We start from the raw sequence: 22,777 nt of genomic DNA, 5'->3' as shown, positions 1-22,777 counted from the left end.
TACCTTAGTAATAAGTCTATTAATATTCATTCATTTATTCAACAAAGGTTAATTGAACGCCTGCTGCCTGCCAGGCACCATTCCAGACACTGCAGATTCAAAGGTGAACAAAACAACAGTGAGCGACTCCTGCCCTTGAGCGGCTTCCACTTCCGTGTGTTTAGCAAAGAGAAAAATAAACAGATGAAGCGAAAATAAAGTCATGTCATGGTGTCTGGGGATGAGGTGAGGGCAAGGGAAGAGAACTGGGGCAGGGGACAGTGCAGGGGGCGGGGAAAGCAGGAGCCCCGGGCTGTTAAAATATTAACCAACTCCACTAGAAAAAGGGACAAAGAATTAATGTAACCAAAAGTAAGTGGCAACTAAATCCTCATGTTCTAACATTCAAAGAAATCAAATGTTGAAGATGATAAGGTATTTTAATCTACAAAATTGACAAACAATAAATTAATGCCAGGCGTGAGAGAGGATGTGATGCCACGTACTGAAGTGACCAGCAGGGACGTTTCTGTAGTACTGTTTCTGTCGGTGGTATTTATATGGACCAAGGGGACAGTCCGCTCCTTTGACTTAACTCTCCGTCCTGGGAACTTAAGGGAATAACCAAAACACAAAAATGCTTCTGCAAGATGGTCACTGAAGTGGAATTTTAGCAGTAAAAATAGAAACATCCTAAGTGGCCAGCAGAGAGGATTAAGTAACTAAATTGCCACATGAGTACAGCCATTAAAAGACTATCTGTGGGAAGGTGACTTAATGGCATGGAAAAGTTTTCAGAGTGTAGAGCTGTGTACATGCAGAACGGAATGGATTCTGGGGTGTGTATGTTCAAACACACACAGAATGGATTCTGGGGGGGATCTGACAGAATATGTGCCCTATGAGTTACCCAGAGCTGTTCCTTTTTTAAAAAGATATTTAAAAATGAAATTTGCCATGTAATTTTCTCCTAATTCTTGGACCCAAAGTTGGAGTGTGGAATGCTTACTTTAAAACCAGTTAATTGTTTTTCTTTAGTAAAATTCATCTTTGGGCAGAATTAGGGGCCTGTTGAAGGGGGAGAAGAGAAAGGCAGAAGTAAGGAGTGTCGTGTTGCTGAGAAGAGGCAGGCTTTAAATACCGCATGGTAGACTAAGTGTGCATGCATGCTCACATGTAGAACTCGGGACTGTGACCCGACCGATTCGCACAAAAGCAGCCACATTCAGTGGCGGCAGAGTGACGGGCTAACAGACGACCCCGCCGCTGCTCCCCTGGGCTCTGTCTCCTTGGGCCTCGCAGCCGGTCACTAGACCCCTTCTCAGCTACGGTGCTCATCAGTGGAACAGAAATAACAGCACTTCCCTCAAAGGGCTGGTGTGAGAATGAGGCTGCACACACACATGAATAGGGAGGCAGGGGGCACTGAGTCTGACTTTAGGAACCCTGGGGATGGACTGCTTGGGTTCAAGTGCAAGCTTTCCAGCAGCTGGCCGGGGCACCTCAGGAGAACAGCTTCGTGCCTCTGGGCCTCTGCCTCTCAGCAGGGACCCCTCTGCTCTCCTTTCCCAGCCTGCCTCCGTCAGGTGGGCAGGTGGTGGTGAGGGACGCTGTTTCCAGGCGCAGCCCCTGCAAACCCTCCAACCTCCATGTTCCCGCTCCTCGCTGGCAGGTTGATGGGGATGGCACAGCACTGGGAAGCTGTGTAGACAAATGGCAGAGCCACAGGAGGAAGGAGTCTGGTCTCTCAAATCCTGCTAACCAGGAGCTCCTGGATTTGATTATGTGTGCAAAGAATTCAACTACTAAGTTATGTCAGTGTTTATCTCTGTATGGGGTAGTATCACCCAGTTTACATTTTCTTACTTGCAAAATGGGAATAATAAGAATTAAACAGCACTGTACATGGCACACAGCAGCTATTCAAAAACAGCAGTTATCACTGTAAGCTATCCCTACAAAGTTCAGATTTCCTTGCCCTCTTATATATCCGACCCTTCCTTTAAGAACAAGTTCTTACTTAGGAAATCCTATTTCCAGCCTGTGCTGGTATTTTCCTGGACATGCCACATAATGGCTTAGTGTGGTGCACAACGCTGCCTCACGGTGTCCTGTCTCCCTCGAACACTCGCACACACTTGCAGGCAGGGGCACTGCTACACCGCCTTTGGTGTCCAGCAGCCCTGCCGAAGCCTGCTCCCTGGCCCACCACCCCACTTCTGTGGGGCAGAAGCCCAGCCCCAGGTACCCGTCCAGATGGCTGGCTAGCTCGGCAGTTCAGACATTAATCTTTGTTCTTGTTGGATAAGTGAAAGAACGAATGACTGAAGGTAATTCAATTTAATTATGCTCTATGGTCATACATCAGCCTTGTAGCTTTCCATTCCTTGCTACTGTTCAAAACACAGGTTAAAACGTGGAAGGATCGGCAGAAACAGCCCAGTGCGACTGACCCACGCAAGCACCGCTGGTGGCTGTCAGCAGCAAGGCTGTTCCTTTATAAACTGGCCTTGAACTAGATCTTAACCCACAATCTACCAGTGATTAAAACGAAGGCTTTACCTCACCATGTTCAAGGAGCTGTTTTCTGGAATAAAACAAAAACATTCTCTATTTACTAAATGTCCATTATACTATGGTCACATCAAAATAAACTTCCATTTCTTCTTAGATGCTAAAAATTCGATTCTCTAAACTGCTTAGAAGCATAAAGAAAATACAAATATTAGATAATACCATTACAAGTTACAGTAATTTAAAAAGGCATGATTTATAACAATCCTTCTTAAGGCATCTGAAAAAGCCATTCTTTCTTAAGATAAAATAGGTGCTACTAATTGCTGGAGACTGTGCCTGTGAAAAGGCAAACGAACGAAAAGAATGTTACACAGTCAGCCACGTGCAGCATCTACAATGCTTTAAATAGGCAGTGCTGAGTGGTTTTGGTTTTTCACAATTGTGAGTACCAGGAACATCCCGGTACACCAGACTGTGAGCATCTGAGTATGCCCTTAGGATAAACTGCTAGAAGAAAAGGTATTGAGTAAAGGCTATATATATATTTTTAGTTCTGGAAAAGCTGTCTAACAAATTTAGTAAATATTTATGGCTAAAAATGGGCTGCATTCTCATGGCGCCCCTGCAGGGTCCGAGGTACTGTGCAGTGGACGCAGCATGAATAGCTCTGGCACTGCTTTTATCTTCATGGGGCTTATTTTAGATTTGAATGAGAGTGTGAGACTGCCCATGCTTATGTTCCATTAAAAAGACCACCTATGTTATAACAGAGCTTTATAGGACGCAGAGGCCTTCTACTATGGATTTTGGAGTGGGAGAGAGAAATAAGAAAGGAGTTGAAGGGGACACACAGATCCAGAGATTTTTGAAAAATGGGTAATTGGGAGAAGGTCTCCCCAGAGATTAGTGAAATCAGCCAATTACTTGGTCTCCATTTTGACGCCTTCCTCACTTAGGCAGTCAAGGCTGGGGGGATAGGTGGGCAGCCTCCCTCTGTTCCTGATACACTGTTTTGTCTGAATGTATTACCATGACTGTGTCCTATTTCAGTGCCCATACACCCACAAGGCCGTCACCTTCAGGTGTGTAATCCGGCAGACACACCTTATTTTGAGCCGTTATCTCCCACCCACGGGCTCCCTCTAGTGTTTCTTCTCTCACACTGCACCCCCTCAAATATTTGAAGACCCATGACGCTTCTTCTATTTTCTAATCTAAAAACCCAGCCTCCTTCACACATTCCTTATGTGAACAGTTTTCAGGGCTCTACAAACACTCTTTCTAGAATGTCAAGAGCTCCACCTGAGGGTCTATCAGCTCTCTTGTTTCAGAAATGATTTCAACCAATAGGATTCTACCATTTCAACAATTTCTCCTATAAAATTCTAATGAGCACTTCTGGCAACCACACAAAACTTTACTGAAATATCAACATAGGGTGCGGGGTCATGAGCGCTCTCTGTGCTATTGTCACCATTGTTCTGGAAATCTAAATCTGTCCTTGCCACATGTATTTCCTTAAACACAGTAAGTCTAATGACGTATCTACATAAATAGAATGTGAGATAAGGTTTGCCTCAGAAGGAAATTTCTTCAGCAATTTACTTTCACATCATATTTTTCTTGCATATGTTTATGCCATAAGTGTAGTGACTTTACTAAACCACAAAAATGTAATGGAACACATAGTTTCAACTGTAAATGGAGAAAAAAACTACTTCATGAATATTCAGAAAAACAATTATACTTTCTCTGAAAGTTAAAAAAGAATTGCTCAAAAAAAAATTAGCATCCTTCTGTTTATTGACTTTAAATTCTAGTGATATATTGAAATTAAACTAAATTGATTTAAGTTTTGAGTTAATTCACAAATATAAATATCTCTAAAACATATCCAAACACATAAATGCAATCCCTAAGACTAATCCATTGTATTTCATTTTTAGGAAACATATAAGTTTGGTTCATATCTCCTTTCTTAATCACAATGCTGAAGTTTAATGTCCACTCATTTGGAAAACTGATATTGTCAGTAAGTTATCTAATAACTGAATATAGCATGATTTAGAAACATCTATGATATAATTACCTTAGATAAGTGTTTGCAGATAAGACACATAAAACATCACGAAAAGTCTGTGAATAGAATCAGATCGATAAAACTTTTCTGAGAAACTACATGACATTTAAAATGCCCTGGTTCATAAACATAAACACACCCGGTAGAAAGAAGCAATTTTATGGTTCGAGTGGGTCCTTGGGAACAGTTTAGGTTCAGCCTTGCCACAGGCAAATAGTATCTTGAAGTCTTAACTTCCTCTAATTAACAAAAGAGAGTTGGGGTAAACTTTTAAGATCTATTTCAGCTCTAAAATTCCAAGCTTTTGCACGGGGGCAACTCCTTGCTGGATGGAGTTCAGCCTGTATTTCACAGGAGGCGGGGTGGACTGAGGTGGTGGTTGGCAGCAGCCTCTGGGTACTTTCAGAGACTGTTTTACCTTCACCTTCCAGGTGAGCGAGGAAGCTAACACACACACCCTCCCTCTGACCGGCTCCGCCCCGCTTCAAAGTCTGTATGGGCCCTCTACCCAACTCCCGATGGTTGCAGGGTCAGCGGTGGCCTCTGCTTCCCCAGCTGTCCCAGCCCCAGCTCACACTACAGGTGGCTTCGGAGCATGTCCCCAGGGTGTTGACATAGCCACATGGTGGGTAGTTAATACATTTCTTTTCAGAGAATAATTAAGGGTATCTTTTCTAATATGGCTTTCTTAAAAAGCCATGTAATACTAGATAATAAAATATTTAAATAAAAAAATTTTAGAGAGGGAAAGAGTTCCCCCTAAAAATAAGACAGAGTTCTGAGCTACTATCATTAATCTACTCTAAGTCTTTATCTTGAACCCAAAGTAATACATTTTAAAAAATACCTTTTTAAAGATGAAGTAAGTGATCACCATTACAAGTGGAAGCAATAATGTCTTTGTGTATCTCAGCGGAGTCTGAAATAAAACAATTATTCAAAATAGTCATTTATTAAATTTTACATTAAATGAGTAAAAATTCATGTTAAACTGAGTGTCACAATGAAATCTCTTAAAGGTAGAACTATCTTTGTCATTAACAGGATATATATAAATTTACCAACCTTTGTCTTCCAATATAAAGACCAATATTTAAAAATAGTTATACAAATTTATCAAAAAATTTAATGATAAAAGTATTAAACCAAAAATTAGATATGTCCATTATTTTTGCCTTTTGGGGGGTCTATCCTTTATTATTTACATAATATTAGGTTTTGTAATGTGTACTTACTGACCCCTGGGCCCTACATTATCATTTCCTGGGCTGCAAAGTTCCATTATTTTCATTTATGAAACTAGAACTAACAAGCAGCAAACTGGCCTGAGTATGTACTGCGAGTGTGATAAGCACTGGAGCCATCGCAGCAGCTAGACAACGGCCGGCTGCTGTTTTGGGGAGTGATTTACCCTGTGACTGCAGCATCTACCGTCTGAAGGCAGGACTGAGTCCCTTCCCTCTGTGTGGCCCTGCAATAGGCTGCCTCACAGGTGACTAGGGGCCAGGGACGGTTTTTGAATGAATGTATGACCGGATGGATAGATAAGAGAACAATGTGTGGTTAGTTGTGTACCTTTCCCTGGAAACATCTTGTTCAAAATGTTTGTAATATTTGGGGTATTAAATTAAGTAAAACTGAATTCTTTAAAAATCTGACTAAGACTTTGGATTTATTTTTCCAGAGTGCTTCCATGCCTCCAACTGACCTAGGTCATGACAAGTATTGTCACTGACTGTCATCATAGTCCTTCACTGGGGACCATATAACATGTTAAGGACCTCTCTGGACCATCTCCCTCAACCATCATCAGTAACTCTTCGAGGTAGGAGCCATCATTTACTGCTTTGCACGTAAGAATGCAGGTGAGAAAGGCTATATGATTAGCAAACATTACAGTAAAAAAAAAACACAGGGTAAGTTGGATGTGTCTAAATGAAAATCTTGAGTTTCAGATTCAAAAGAAAACGTAAGAGCTAAAAAAAAAATGCCATACCTGTAGAAAAGAAAAACAAACATACCGCTTTTTCCATAAAGTCAAATTCGGGAGCACAGGTGTAGATTAAGGTATGGAAATCTGTGTACCCTAAGATTCTCGCAGCTATGAGGTCACTCAGGCGAATCTGGAAGGAAAGCGTAAAAGGAACTGAAATGACACACACAGTTTCAGTAACAACTGGTAATAGCAGAGCAGTGAAATGGAGAGAACACATAAATCCAAGGCGCATGGATGCCCCTTGAAGGAAAAGATACACAGTGAACAATACATGTTCTATGCTGAAGTATGAAAACAAAGAGAACACCAAGAGAAATGAAAAGCTGAAAGAGGTCAGAAAAACAAGCAGAGATGACAATGTAAAGGGTGAGCTAAAACCAGCACTGACTGGGCAGAAACTGCCGTGCAGTTAATTATGAGATTGTATAATCACACCGTTTATCAAGGAAAAACCAATCTCAGGTTAAGCCCTTTCACCATGCATTGTAAATCATGAACAATTTTTCTATCTGTTGTCATTTTTATGAAGCCTCTGATATTGATTACAATTTTTGGTGCTTCTTGAACTTTTGGGGCATACATTCAAGCCATTAAATGTGAGAGCTATTATTCATGAGAATTACAATGAGTACACATAATACTCTGATGTAGTTACTGGATTCCCAAGGCCTTTGAAATAAACACCACCACACAAACCCCATGTAGAACTCCTTTTTTCTACTGAGTATTCATTACCTACTGTTGGAGGGACAATAATTTTCCACAGCATTCTCCGGAGGCCAGAAAAAAAGGAAAATATTTGGTATATTAAACCTTAATTCATAATATTTGACATGGACAGAAATTATTTTATATCAAGTTGATATGATTTTCTGTGGTTTTCTTTTATCCATGGTTCCCATTATCTATCCACCAGGAGATTTCAGAGTTTCCTCGATTTTTCTAATTTAGAGTAGGTCTGGTGACTAATGGTAATTTAAGCAAAACACTTCAATTTCAAGTCTTTCTCACTGCTGCTGCACACAGGAGGTCACTTAAGAGTACAAGGTGGGTGTGAGGTCTGTAGAGTTGGGTGACCATGTGGAGTAAGGCAAGAAAAAGAAAACACAGACCAACTTAATAGATAAGTAAATAACTGCGGAGACCTAAATAAAGTTGATAATAAAATACATACTCCCTACAGAATTAAAAGGTAAGACCAATAAAAGGGGAAAGGGAAAAAAAGGAAAATGTGTCAGACATACTAGAAAACAACAGCAACAAATAAACCTAATAAACCGCCATGCAAAGCTAGCAATAAATAGTGAATAAATCCTCACAGTTTGAAATTTTATTTAATATGAACATGCATGCAAGTTCAATTCTAATTAATAGGGATAACACTTGGCTTTTTAGGAAGCAACTTCAACATTAGACAGGGTCCTAAGTGGATAGTAGTAGATAAGGTAAATTTCAGAGTAGATTATTGTACAATACACACATGTATGCTCATATCCAAACAGAAAGTGCTAAAAACCAAAAGTAAATCCATGCACTGCTTTCTGTTCCTTAAAGAAATTGTTCTGTGGGACATGTGCTGTAAACAGGGCCATCATTTAAGGGCTTCGTCTTAGAACAGACAGAAATGCGACACATGAGGGATCAGTGGCCAATACAGTTTCCAGAAGGTCAAAAAGATAGAAAACCTTTAACATTTTCTTTTTATATTATAAGAAAAATCTTAAAAATTTTCAAATCATATCTTAAGTTTAATCCATGATTATAAATAAAACTATACTGAGATTTTAGAAGTTGTATATTTCAAAGCTGAGTACAGGCTGTTCATATGTTAACATCTGCAATAAATGAATAACTAAACAAAAACTCACTTGTGCATTAACTGAAATATAAACAAATAACTATTTAACATATTATTAATTTTCCCAGAAGGCTAAGTAAGTGCTCGCTGATGCACTTTTTTCTTGGTTGATTAAAACAGTCATTGGACAGCAGGGCTGTGATGCTGACTCTGCCAGTGACTGGCTTGGAGACCTTGAAGAAGGCACTTCATCTCTTGAAGTGGAAGAGGTACAAATACATGGTTCTGAAGTTTTCACTCAGGTATACAGAGTTATAAAGCTTCTTATGTTTTAACTAGGCAGTACTTACATGGTCCGAGACGCCCAAGATTTTAGATGTCAGAAATTTCAAAATTATTGTTCCACACAACCAACCACAACCTTGAATTAGCTAAAGAATAAATAAAATAGATATAAGTCAGCTACTAAAAATTACCCAGTTAAGATATTTAATTACATCAATAAATGGCACAGAAAAATTTTAATCATGTGAGGCATGTGAGTGACAAAGTCTAAGAAAGGATGTTCCTATAGAAAACTGGATGCTTGACAGAAAATGGTACCACTATTCTGGCACCCATAGTTTCATGTGAGAAGTCTGCTGTAATTCAAATCAGTGTTATCCTATGGGTATGATGCATCATTTCTCTCTGCCTGCTTTCAAAATTCTGTCTTTTTCTTTAGTTTTTAAAAGTTTCATTATGATGTGTCAAGCCATGGATTTTGTTGGGTTACCCTAGTTGGGATTCAGTTTCTTGACTGTGTAAACTTATGTATTTTACCAAATTTAAGAAGTTTTTAGTCACTATTTCTTCAAATACTTTTTTAGTGCCATTCTCTTTTTCCCCTCTTTATCCAACTGGGGAGGATGACATTGTATAGAGTCCTCCTATGCATAAACATGAAAATTTTTCCTTTTATCTTGATATTATGTATGTGTTAACACATAAAAATAACTTTTTCCAAAATACTGAATGCATTTTGTTAAATTGATTCAGATACTGTTTGTTTTTAATTCCTAATATATATATGACAAATTTACAAAATGTTTTCTCTTTGTTGCCAGAAAATAGAAATATAATTGACTTTTGTATATTAATCTTTTATCTGGCCATGCTATTGAATTCTTACAATTTCTAAGAAAAGTTATTGAGTGTTTTCTATGTAAATAATGATGTTATAATGACTTCTGATTCTTCCTTTCCATTTCCTTCCTACTACTGTTTACTTTCTTGCTTTAATGTGCTCACTCAAACCTTTAATGAAAAGTGAAAAAACATTTATCTTGATTTTTATTTTAAATAGAACACTCCAAATACCTGACCTATAGGGCCAGTGAATGCTGAAGAATTTTTTATTAAATGAAGAAAATTCCCTGCTGTTCCTACGGTGCTTAATAAATGGGGGTTTAATTTTATAAAATTCATTTTCTGCATGTAATGAGATGGTCATGTGTTTTTTTCCTTTTTTAATCTGTTAGTGTGAAACTTAGCCTGTATGGAATGAACCCAATTTGATCAGACTAAGGAGATATATCTACCTGTTCTTGAGTTGCTAATATTTTTTCCAAGTTGCCACATCATGGTAAAGAATATTAAAAACAGATTTTGGGTCTGACCAGTGTAGCTCAGTGGGTTGGACCTTGTTGTAGAGGCTGAAAGGTCGCTGGTTCAATTTCCAGTCCAGGAACATGTCTGGGTTGAGGGCCAGGTCCCCATCCCCACTTGGGGGTGTGCAGAGGCAACCCATTGATGTTTCTCTCCCTCTCTTTCTTCCTCATTTCCCCTCTCTTGAAAAAAAAATTAAAAAAAAACCAGCCCTGACTGGTTTGGCTTAGTGGATTGAGTGCTGGCCCAAAGGGTCGGCAAACCAAAGGGTCACCAGTTCAATTCCCAGTCAGGCACATGCCTGGGTTGTGGGCCAGGTCCCCAGGGGGATCTTATGTGAGAGGCAGCCACACATTATTGTTTCTCTTCTTCTTTCTCCTTCCCTTCATCTCTTTCTAAATATAAATAAGTAAAATCTTTTTAAAAAAATAAATAAACTCTTTAAAAAACAGATTTTGGTCAATTATGAGTGACAATTCTTCTGTGTATATTTTCTTGTCATTCAATATAAAAATAATAACTTCCTTGTTTTCAACATTTTAGTTATAATAAAGTAAGATATGCAATATAACCTTTAGGCCACTACCATTAAAGAATTACTTGAGAAATAAAATGGGTTTTTGTTTGTAAGAAGAAGTGTTAGTTCAAAAAATCTCTGCTTTTCCTTTTGACTGTCTTCTCTAAAACAAGAACAGCGACTGACACTATAAACAGCCAGGATATCCACTGCACTGTTCAGATGACTACCATTATTGGTTTCTCCTTTTTGCAAGAGAATTATACAAGTTTCAAAATATAAATATAAGCTGAACATTTATTATATTTCAACTCTTCTTTCCTTAGAATTTTGTCTCTGGAAATTATTGAAATGAAACCTGAGGTTAACTTCCATTCTTTCTAGTCTAAATCCGAAAATGTTTAAAACAATAAATTTGCCTGAGAACAGCTTTGATGGAATTCTCTGAATGTCTATGGACACTGTCCTATTCGTTGTCCTTTTTTAATAGTTTGTGATTGAAATTTTCAATTTATTTTGAGTACCGTTATTAAATAAAAATCTTCAAATCTTCTGTTGATTTCTTGATTTAATCTTTTAGACACAACCATTACTATTTTCTCTGAAGTAAAAGAAAATCACATATCAGAAGAGTCATGACATCCAATGACTTAAGTGTGCATATGTTTTTCACATGTTCTGTAAGGGATGAGAGATTGCCTCAAGCAATGAGACTGGCGATACCTTTCATTTGGTTGTTTTGTATTCTGAGTGTAAATGTACTTTCTTATCTTACTATAATGTTCACAGTTTTACCCTCTCAATATGTAATATACAATCACATAGTTCTTCGATGTGGCAGGTTATATTTTTTAATAGAAGTACATCAGAGAGAAAGATGGATGCCACCTGCTGGTAGTGTGATAATTAGGAACTGCAGTGCCTACTTAATAGGACACTTATTTACCCGGGAAACAAAACACGCAAACCTGGAAGGCACATGGGCCATCCATGTGTATATTTGGCAGGAAGTCAAAAAAAGATTAAACAGTGTCTAAGTTGAAATAAGAAGAGGCTGGGAGATTGTAAAGAAATGCTAAAAGGACAAAAATACTTGAGTTTAAAGTTGGAAGCAGAAGGAAAGAGATAATAGACAGATGTGGAGAAAAATCAAAGGGAAAAGCGGGAACAGAACTAGCAACTTATTTTTGCCATGTATATTTTGAAGAGAAGAGAGTCTATAGAGAGAAACTCAAGAAAGTAGAAATTTTAAAAGCAAGGCAGTGGGTGTGCAGCAGAATGAACAGTAAAGGAAGAAAGATGGAGGGCAGTATTGAAATAAATCAAGAAGTGTCTTTAAAAAAATTCACTGATTATTTTTAGAGAGAGGGGAAGGGAGGCAGGGAGGGAGAGAAACATCAACATGAAGGAGAAACATCGATCAGGTACCTCTCACACGTCCCCACCTGGGGACCTGGCCCACAACCCAGGCTGTGTCCCGACCAGGAATTGAACCACAGTCCTTTCAGTCTGGGTGATGGTGCCCAACCCACTGAGCCAAACCAGTCAGGACAAACAACAATTTTCTTAAAAATGACTTGTAGATGTTGCTAAGGACTACTTCCCACCTTAAGCAAGTAGATAGTAATAAAATTTATTAACTCTAAATCATTCAATTTTTAAGTATGTTATCTTATTCAGTTTATAGAAATAAAGAGTCTGAAGAAATTGCATTAAAAATGTTGACTCTTACCCAAAAGTTGAGTTCAGACACTCCCAATCTTTGAATGTTATTTCTCTTCAGAATTACCACCTAAAATGCACAACACAAAATGAGATGAATAAAGTTAACATTCATATTTTATATGAATTAGAAGTTTCAAAAACTACACAGCCATTCCTCATTCCATCTTCCTTATCACCAACCATTTTACTTGTTAATTGCTGACTTTTCAAAATTGGAACACAAAATTTTCTTGGGGTGAGAGCTAAATGCTTTGTGCACTGAAAGTTGCCTCTGGACTCAAGTCAATCCCTCCCTGCACCCCCTGGGAGTTTTACGTGCAGGACGACTCCTCTGACAAGGTAGGTGGTGTGTGGGTGGCGTGTCCATGCAAGTGGGCATGGACGCTGTCCAGCAAGGTCAGTGCCTCGAGCTAATGGGAAACCCTCCTTTCCAAACTCCCACGTAAAATATTTTTAATTTTTTTTCTAAAAACCTAACTGAACTTTCAAGGGAGAAAAGGAACTTTGCAGATGCCAGACCCAAAATGGCGATTTTAAAAACTGGAACATTAGCCAGGAGGGCACCTGCGGCAGTGTTAGAAGAGGGCAGCGGGAAGGGGTGGCAGCTGTGTGCTTGTGTGAGAAGGGACGGGCTCCGAACCCTGAGAGGCAAGAAACCGAAACTGAGACTTCTGCATGGAGCTGCATCCTGAGAAACATACACATGCTCAGTGCTGTCAAAGAAATGCTTATGTTCCCCACCAAATTCACGTATCAAAACCCTCATCTCCCATGTGACACGCTGGAGGTATGAACTTTGAGGTAATTAAATCCCTAATGAATGGAATTACCATATTTTGCCATGCATAATGCACCGCCAGGTCTTAATGCTACTTCCATGTATAATTTGCATCACACATGGGAGAATTCACATTACACAATGGGAATTAGTACTACCCTTGTATAATGTGCATCCTCACTTTCCTCTCATGAATTTGGGTAAGAAAAGTGTGCATTATTCACAGTGATGCCTTTATAAGGAGAGACATGAGAACTCACAGGAGAGAGATGATCTCTCTCTCCACACATGTGAACACAGTGAGGGCATCTGCTTATAAATGCAGAGGAGAGCCCTCGCCGAGAACCAAATCGGCTGGCACCTGGAGCATGCACTTCCCAACCTCTGGTACCAGGAGGGAGACGCTCACAGTCTGCGGCAGTTTTGTCCCGGCCGCACCTCCAGCTCCCACTCACAGAGCTTCATTTGTACAGCACCGCACGGACATGCCCATGTAGTATATTTGTTCCTTCCGCCTGCAGGCCCTCCTTTACCATTCCTGTCAGTTAGCATGCCCTCATGAAGTCTTTATTTTGCCTTCATCTCTGAGCTGTAGTTTGCGAGTTATAGAATTGTGGATAAGAACTTCTCAGACTTCCACCAAGATGGAGGCATAGGTGGAGACGCCTGCTTTCTCACACAACCAAGTTTAGAGACATCAAAATATTAGCAACAGAAAACACAGCCAGAACACAGAAAATTGAACTTTTCGGAAGTCCGATAACAATGAATTCTTCAGCTTGACCAGTAAGAGGGGCGAAGCCAGCAGCTGGCAGAGAAGGGTTGCACAGGAAAACTCGGTCAGACCGACTCAGGCGTGTGGAACCCAGGCATGGGGTTGCAAAGGGCAGACCCAGGGAGCGACCCAGGGAGCGACTGGCGGACCCAGCGAGGGTGCAGGGCAGTGGGTTGACTGTGGTGGCGCATTCCTGCACAGATAGACGGGCGAGGGAATGGGCAGTGAGACAGGACAGAGCAGGCCCCAGTGGCGGGAGGCAGCAGAGGGGGGCTGCCTTTTCCTCACTCTGACCCCGCCACCACATACAGCATCACAACCCAGTGACCCCGCCCTGGTGGCCCCGCCCCACCCCTAAGGCTCCACTCCTCATACTTAATGGGCACAAATAGACCAAAAATGGCTCAAGAAGATCTCAAAGCCCCAGAGCCCATAACTCTAAGTGACAAAGAAATAACAAAACTTTCAGATGCACAGTTCAAAACACTGGTGATCAGGATGCTCACAGAACTGGTTGATTTTAGTCACAAATTACAGGGACATATGAAGGTTAAACTAATTGAAATGAAGGGAACTGCACAGGAAACCAATAGTAATGGAAAGGAAACTGGGACTCAAATCAAGGGAGTAAACCAGAAGGAAGAAAAAAATGACCAAACAGGAAAATATGAAGAAACAAGAATTCAAAAAAATGAGGAGAGGTTTAGGAACCTCCAGGACATCTTTAAACGCTCCAACATCCAAATTATAGGGGTACCAGAAGGGGGAAAGGAACAGCCACCAGTGGAAAACTTATGTGAACAAATAAAGGAGAATTTCCCCAATCTGGCAAAGGCAATAGACTTCCAGGAAATCCAGGAAGCTCAGAGAGTCCCAGAGAAGTTGGACCCAAGAAGAAACACACCAAGGCACATCATCATTACATTAGCCAAGATTTAAATGAAGGAGAGAGTCCTAGAAGCAGCAAGAGATAAGGGGACAGTCACCTACAAAGGAGTTCCCATCAGACTGTCAGTGGATTTCTCAAAAGAGACCTTCCAGGCAAGAAGAGGCTGGAAAGAGGTATTCCAAGTCATGAAATCCAAAGACCTACAACCAAGATTACTCTATCCAGCAAAACTTTCATTTAGAATGGAAGGGCAGATAAAGTGCTTCTCAAATAAGATCAAATTCAAGGAGTTCATCATCATCAAGCCCTTATTATATGAAATATTAAAGGGACTTATCTATGAAAAAGAAGATAAAAAAGATGAACAGTGAAAGGACAGCAAACGCACAGTTATTAACAACCACATCTAAAACAAAAGCAAACTAAAAGGACAGCTAGATCAGGAGCAGAAACATAGAAATGAAGATCTCATGGAGGGTTAGCAACAAGGGAGTAGGAGGAGGAGAAGGGGAGAGAAGGTACAGAAAATAAGTAGCATAGATGGTAGGTAGAAAATAGATAGGGGAAGGGCAAGAATAGTATGGGAAATATAGAATCTAAAGAACTTAAGACACATGGTCATAAACTAAAGGAGGGAATGGTGGGGGTGGGGAGGTGCAGGGTGGAGGGGAATGAAGGGGGGAATAGAACAACTGTAATGGCATAATCGATAAAATAAAAATTAAAAAAATTGTAGATAAATAGCATTTTTTTCTTCTTTTTTAACTTTTATTTTTTCTATCACCATTTAGTGCATTTATACCCCACCTGCTAGCAATCACTACACCTTTGTCCAACAGTGCTTTTTCTTTAAATGTTTTGAAGTTGTTGCTTAATTGTCATATTGTTTGTATTTTTTTCTTATGAAAACCTAGCTAACATCCTTACCTTTTGTTCTTCTATATATATTTAACTTGTCTTATTTCTTTGACTGTTATTACTATTGTACCTTTATCACTGATTTTGAGCAATCTGACTATAATATGCCTGACTACAGCTTTCTTGTATTTGGGATTTACTGAAATTCTTTCTGAGTTAATAATTTTCAACAAATTAGGAAAATTTTGGCCATTATTTCCTCAAATATTTTTCCAGCTCTCCCCGGCTCCCCTAATTCAGACATGTACTTTATTTTTCCTCTGTTCACTGTAAAGGAGGGTTGGGATGTCGCCATTTTTTGATCCCTATCACACGAATGAGTCTGGTACTAAGCCATGGCGGCTGCTAGCGTAGGAAGAGAGGTGCTGGTGTTAGGTTTCTCCTGGTAAAAGGACGATACTGTGCCAAATGGATCAACCTTCATCTGTCCAAGCTGTAGATTCAATTATTAACATATCACAAGTCCAGAAGACACAGGGGGATGTCAGGCTACAGCATGAGGATTCAAAGAGTCAAATCTAGGTCATGTGATCCTCTACATGTTCAGTGACCTAGGCTCTCCAACACACACATTTTCTGGGAAAGAAAGCAGGCAGGAGGTAGGCCACCTACAGACGAAATGGGAACTTCAGTGATCCAACCATACAGGAAGGTGGGGAGCGACTACCACACACAGGTCACTACCGCTTCAGAGCAGCGGAAAGGGATTATAATGGGGAGGGGTGGCTGGGAAAGTTCTGACTGGGATTGATGGTCATTTAAGTGTATTTGCCAACTAACAGCTCATTAACCAGCACTTGTCAGTTTTAGTTAATACTGTCTGTGTGTTAACACTCACATTTGCTTTATGAGGTTTTCTGTGTGTCTGTATTTCAAAATAAAATTGGTTTCCTAGGAGAGGTGGATGAGCACGCTATTACAAGTCCTCTACCTTGTCATGCTGAGAAAGTTCAACAAAACTGAAATTGCACAGGCGATGTTTTTTTGGGGGGGGATGAGAAAGAGAAGGGACTACTTATTGTGAGGGGAAAAAAGATGTGGGGAACAAGAATGTTACAATATAAGAACAATCTCAAAGAGTGGGTCAATGCACCATGCATGGAAAAGTGCTCTGTTTGGTGTCGCTGTGCTTGGCACCACGTCTGGTAACTGTGGAAGAGCACATCCCAGGAGCGCTCAGTGGAGGAGAACGTGACAGGTTCTGGCTCATGGGTATCAGAAGCGTGACTGTAAAGTGATAAAACCAATTTACTGAACCACCGTTCCACATGCATATCCAAATGAGTGTTTGTTATTCGATGACAGTAAGTCACATGAGAAAACAGTGCACTTATTCTAATTACGCTACCATTGCTCAGAGTAGTTTGGAGCTCCATTTCCTAAACTTCCTTCAAAGGTGACTCAGTTACTGGTGCAGAAAATAGGTTTCATCACTTCAATGCCACGCCGTATTTTGACCCAGATCTATGCATTACCCAGCCCAATCACCCACCTTTTTCACAAGACTGTGGTTGTTCCCGAAAATCAAATCCACCCTCGAAAGAGGAAGTTTTGTCGCCCATGAAGATATTCAAAAGAATGCACCACAGCCTGTGAAGGCATCTCATAGGACCTCCAAAAATGCATCTCGGCAGTGGCAGTGTCCCTGCCATGGGCACTTAGCCTACCAAAGTGACTTAGGAGGAAATAACTAATTTTTATCAGGAGTTTTTGCATATTTTAAAAGTAAATCTTGTCACCACCTAATTGTTTTTTTAAATATTTACTTGAGTGCTGCCTTAAAACGGTAAACTTTGTACCATGTTACTTGCCAAGGGTTGGAGAGGGAATAGGCATTACTTGGGAAAAACTTTTTCATGTGAGTGATAACCAGGAAAGGGCCCTATTTGTTCTCCTAAACCTTGAGCCAGTGGGCTAAACCTTCTATTTCACAGGTTAAAAAAAAACACCAAAATATAAATGAGCTTAACAATACTTACCCATGTCATTAACAAAGATGAAGAATAGTAAGAAGATAAATACATTGGATTTCCAAACATCAATACAAAACAAAGGAGGACTGAAATCTAAAAATTGAAGAAAGGAAACACATTTTATCATCATTAGATGTATAGCATAATGCAGATTTTTTCAACAGGCATATAGCCATTCTAATACAAACTTGATATGCATAAATAAGATTAATAAATAGATCTTGGCCAAATGATAATAGAATTTCAACACACTGATAGGTTCTAAGTATTTTCAACACCATAAATTCTACCTAGGAAAACTTAATTTTTTTCTCTATCTGCTACTTGGTACAAAGAAAATGGGAAAAACTATCATTTTTATTGATTCCATAATGGAGTTACATGATAAAAAAAAACTTAGCTGTAAGTATGAATCTTTTAATCTTATTTTTTGTTGAACTACTTGAGGATTTCTATCATGAAGGAAGCTTTATTTTATGTTCTTAGCTAGAAGATATTTATTTTATGTTCTTAGGGGGATAGATGTGTTTGGAAACTAAGATTAAAAACAAAAATACAAAAACATAAAATTCACCGTGTGTCACATTCACGCATAGTGTTAGAAATGTCAGGTCTCAGGGAAAAGACAGTTTCAAAAGTAGTGACTACTAATAAATAAAATATAAAAATAAAAGTTTCAGAGAGAAAAAACACCTACACTGTAGTTGGAAGTATGTTATAATATGGTATCTATAATGTACACTTCCTGTTTTCCTTCTGGATAGTATCAAAATCACATGTATTAAAACAACTTGAAAGCAGGCAACCCCAATATCTTATTTTAATGTTGGACTTATAAATATGAAAAGTGTTACCATGTTCACATAAATGATCTTCTTGAATTTATTTGGCTCAATGTACCCCACAACATACATAGGAAATAGCGAGGCTATCTGAAATAAAAATATTAAAAACCAAAGTGAAAAACATGTAGAAAACAGATACTTCACTATTCAGAAGCAAAGTAAATGCAAGAGGAGTTACATTTCTAATAATGACACCTAAGTAATTTCAACCCGTCTTCTCACCGGGAACTAGAATAGCTGAGAAAAGACCTGCACGCAAGCCACAGATCACTATCAAGGCAGAAAAGAATTAGGAAGCCAAGACCAGAGAAAGATGGAAATGTGCAGTGAAGGGCATGACGTTTTAGGTCACTTTTCTCCCCAGGTGTCTGCCCGTTCCAATAGCAGCAGGTGCCTGCCAGTGAGGGGGGTAGTGGAGAGTGTCTGCAGACTCGGCAGGGAGGGCACGCGCAGAATGGGGCCCCTGCTACGTCCTCAGGCTTTGACTTGGGGCTTCAAAGGGCTATGAGGAAAGAGAGAAGCAGAAACCAAACAGTCCTCAGAAAGATGAAAGCCACCTTTGAATTATCTCGATGAGTCAAGGTTGTTAGTGACTGTATTTGCCTGCTGGCAACACATTTAATCTTCTCTAGAAGATGTTAATAGCAACATGGCCTCAAATTAACTATATCATTATTCGTGTGCAATGTCCAACACCACATCAGAATTAAATAGATATAGGAAGAGACATTATTATAAACACAATAGAAACAGATCCACAAAGAATCTAGTTCAAGTGTCAGACAGTATACACTTTGTGGGCCACGTATAGTCTCAATTGTGCATAGTAAGTTCTCACTTACCATAGTGAGAAAGTTAAGCAACTTTTAGCAAAACATACTATATGAAAACAATTTTACCATAGGCTAACTGATATAAAAAAAAGAGTTGCGTTCTTATGAAATCTCATCAATGGTATAACAAAAGAATATTGAACAAAATGATGATATTTGAGGACCTGCTAAATTTTTTCTTCCTTTTTTTTTTGAATAAATAACACTTTTAAAATGTAAAAACCACTTTTAGCTTGCAAATTACTCAAAAATGTGTCTGGCATCATCAGACAGAGGCTTATGTTTGATATGCGCAAGGAGGTAACAGGTAGGATTGAAAATTCCAGGAGCATCCTGAAAGCCACGTAAAAAGAAATGGAAAATATACCACTATCAGAAAAACCAATATGAAGAAGTCAAAGATGATATAAAACAAAGATGCAAGAAACTGAAAGACAGGACAAGAGAAAACATCTAGGAGGAAGCATAAGTGGCAACGCAGTAAAAAATACATGGAAGAACACGAGAGATGTGGAGTATACAGTGTAAAGACCCAACACAGCCTACTTCACATCTCCGAAATGAGTAAAGGAATTAGGCTGAAGCCATATTATTCAGGTGAGAAAAGAGGACGCTGACAACACAGTGGACCTGGAGGACTGCGTGAAGACAGGCAGACAAGGACAGACACACACTGGACGGTCTATCTGTGGAATCGAGACAGCCTGACTGGTAGGAAGAGAGCAGAATGGTGGGCACCAGGGGCCGGGAGGTGAGGAGATACCAGAGTTATCTGTCGATTTAAGGTACAGACTTGCAACTGGATGAAGAAATTCTGGAGATCTAATGCCCAGCATACTGATTACAATCAATACTGTATTATATACTTTGAAGTTGCCAAGTCAGTAGATCTTAAATGCGCTCACCCTCCCCCCACAAAAAATAATTACACAACTTGACAGAGGAGCTGACTAATACTGTAGTGGTAATAAGGTGGTGATCACACCGCAATGTATCAAGTCACAATGTATCAAGTCAACACATTGTGCACCTTAAACTTACAAAATGTGATGTTAATCACATCGCAATTAAAAGGACACTGAAAACATAGTGCATCTTCGGAATGGTTAGGCAATCATTCAGGCAATATCAAAATTACCAAAAGAGCTACTTAAATAGTTTCATCAGCATCACTGGATTAATAAATTTGCCTGCAAGGAAGTGATGCACATGGGAAATCTATGCTACTATGTTGGCAGGTGCAAATATTGAAAACCATGGACTTTCTGTGTTAGGGCCTGAAAGGGCCAACTCACAGGGAGTAGAGAGAATATTTGAAACATGCTTTAACTCCACAGCACCGATTAAGTTGAGGTTTTAATGTCACTCTTTGTAGACAACTGGTGGCACAGGCTCCTTGGTAGGGTCTCTCACTCCTATTAAAGGACATTATTATTGACCCTGTTTATTCATTAGGCAGAAAGGAGCCCTCCTGAAAAATGTTAGTATCATGGAAAAGCATCATAATCAACTTTTTACCCTCTGCTTCCCCAGCTCAGTTTCTTGCCACCAATTACTGAGTTCTTTGGGGGAAACAGGGTACTGCCTCTATCCACTCAAAAATGTCACGATTACCAAGTGGAGAAATGGTGTCTGGTGAGACTCAGCTCTTCGAACAAAACTGCCAATAATTAAGCTACATTAGAAGCAGAAACCCTCTACTGTGAAGAATAGGGTTGGCCCCCACTATGTTGGGTAGCTTGGCACCCAAAATAATTCCTAAGGCAAAAGGAAAACCTACAGGCAGATTTACAGAACTCATTTTAAATACCAACAAGAAAAGATATGAATTAAAATAACAGAAAAAAGGCTTTTGCGTGTTGATCATTAGTGTCCGCCAAACTAAGCAATACATTAATAGACTGTAGGATATATGGTTTTTAATTATTTTTTTAAAAAATCACACATGTATGTAAACTTCATAATTATCCCATATTTTAAAAATCTATTAGGACACAAACATAATCACACTTTAAAACTTATATGGAAACAACAAAGTGCATCTCGCAGTCAACTCAAATTAGTTTAAAGTCACCTCACCTGGGTAAAGAGTATAAACTGCGCAAACTGCCAAGGCAGCATGAAAGCGACGTTGGCAAGGCCCAGCGCCATGAAATGCCTCCTGCTGTTGTTCGAGGTCCTTGATGGGGAGAATGGACAGCTGTAAGTTTTACCAGGAAAAGAGCCTCTTACAGAGAGAGGAGCTGCAAGATGACCAAGTCTAGTGGTTCCCTCACCTCTGATGTAAGGCAGCAAAGTATCACTAACTTTTAAATGCTTATTAGAAAGAACTTTAAACTACTACTTGGATTGTAAAGATGCTTGGCATAAAATAATGAAAATTGGAGCTTTAAAGGAAACATCGCGCCTAGTTTATCAGTGAGATATTTCAAACATAAAAGTTCACTGTCCCCTGACCCAGTCCAGCAGTGGAAGAGTGGCGCCCCCTGCGGCGAGGTCGGGGAGAGGCAGGGGACAGGGCTCGCTCCCTGGGTGCTGGCCCAGGAGGGGGGCGAGGCCTTCCCTGTGCTGCCACTGTGTTGTTTTAATAAGAAGTGCAGGAAAGTGAAAGTCTAAGTGCTGGTGAAGCAATGAATTAGCGACCATGAGGGAATTTTAAAGAGAGAAATTAAGATGATTTTAAAAAGAATAATTCTGGAACACAAACTCCTGCCTATTAAAGTTAAGCTGCTCATTCTACAATTATAAGGTACATCAGTCACTAACAGCTTTTACCAGGGAAGACTTTAGTACATTTTAGAATATGAAAGAACACATGCAAATATTTTTGTCTAAGTGATAAAACTGTAACTGTTCTTTTTGTGAAGGCTGTACTGGATTGTGATGACTCCTTGTATTATGGTACATGAGTTTTCAAAAGCAAGATTTTAAATGCTCACATTGTTTATTCATATTATCACAACATAATCTTCATTAAGCACTCAATTTTCTTACATCTCTCAAACAAAAATTACTTTGGGCAAAGGTACAGGGTTTAGCACATGCACTCGAGGGTACAATCCTAAATAGTCCAATGAACACATTTCATTCCATATAACCCCTGACTGATCAGACTAATATCACCCCCCAAAAATAAAAATGGGAAGTAAACCACCTTCTTCAGAGTTTCCGTACAAAGAAGCAGGATAAACGGGCAGCTTCCTCCATCATAATCTTTGAGAAAAAGTCATGGGCAGAGCAAAGACAGAGAAATCTGGGGGGAGAGCCGATTCCCAGCTCCCAACTCAATCCAAAATGAATGTGTCCCACAGGCCAGGAGCCGGGAGTCAGTCTGCACCACTCTCAGGGTGGGGGCCACCGGGCTGCCACTTGCCCCCTGTGGTAAACTGATGAATGGGTCAGCGCCTCACTGTCAGCGGACAGTGGGCACACCGCTCTGTGGTGAAGGAGAGCAGCGCAGTGGGGTTCCCGCCTCGGGTGGAATTTTAACATGGTGAGTGTGCAGGC

At 39.7% G+C, this 22,777-nt stretch overlaps 1 protein-coding gene across 1 annotated transcript in view; it reads right to left on the bottom strand.

Moving 5' to 3' along the window:
* DPY19L2 (dpy-19 like 2) overlaps positions 1-22,777 on the bottom strand; it is a 51,577-nt gene that overhangs the window by 10,320 nt on the left and 18,480 nt on the right. Inside the window, exons 9-15 of the mRNA XM_053661288.1 lie at positions 21,350-21,449; positions 18,447-18,524; positions 17,599-17,685; positions 12,267-12,326; positions 8,721-8,801; positions 6,598-6,699; positions 5,424-5,495 (exon numbers count right to left, since the gene is read on the bottom strand). Of these exons, the coding sequence (XP_053517263.1) occupies positions 5,424-5,495; positions 6,598-6,699; positions 8,721-8,801; positions 12,267-12,326; positions 17,599-17,685; positions 18,447-18,524; positions 21,350-21,449 (580 nt within the window). The remainder of the gene's footprint in view (positions 1-5,423; positions 5,496-6,597; positions 6,700-8,720; positions 8,802-12,266; positions 12,327-17,598; positions 17,686-18,446; positions 18,525-21,349; positions 21,450-22,777) is intronic.

This window comes from Artibeus jamaicensis, unplaced genomic scaffold, assembly GCF_021234435.1.
Source record: "Artibeus jamaicensis isolate MK-2021 breed Jamaican fruit bat unplaced genomic scaffold, CSHL_Jam_final contig_1016, whole genome shotgun sequence".
Lineage (NCBI taxonomy): Eukaryota > Metazoa > Chordata > Mammalia > Chiroptera > Phyllostomidae > Artibeus > Artibeus jamaicensis.
The sequence above is the reverse complement of the archived record's forward strand: the minus strand, read 5'-3'. Positions and strand labels throughout refer to the sequence as shown.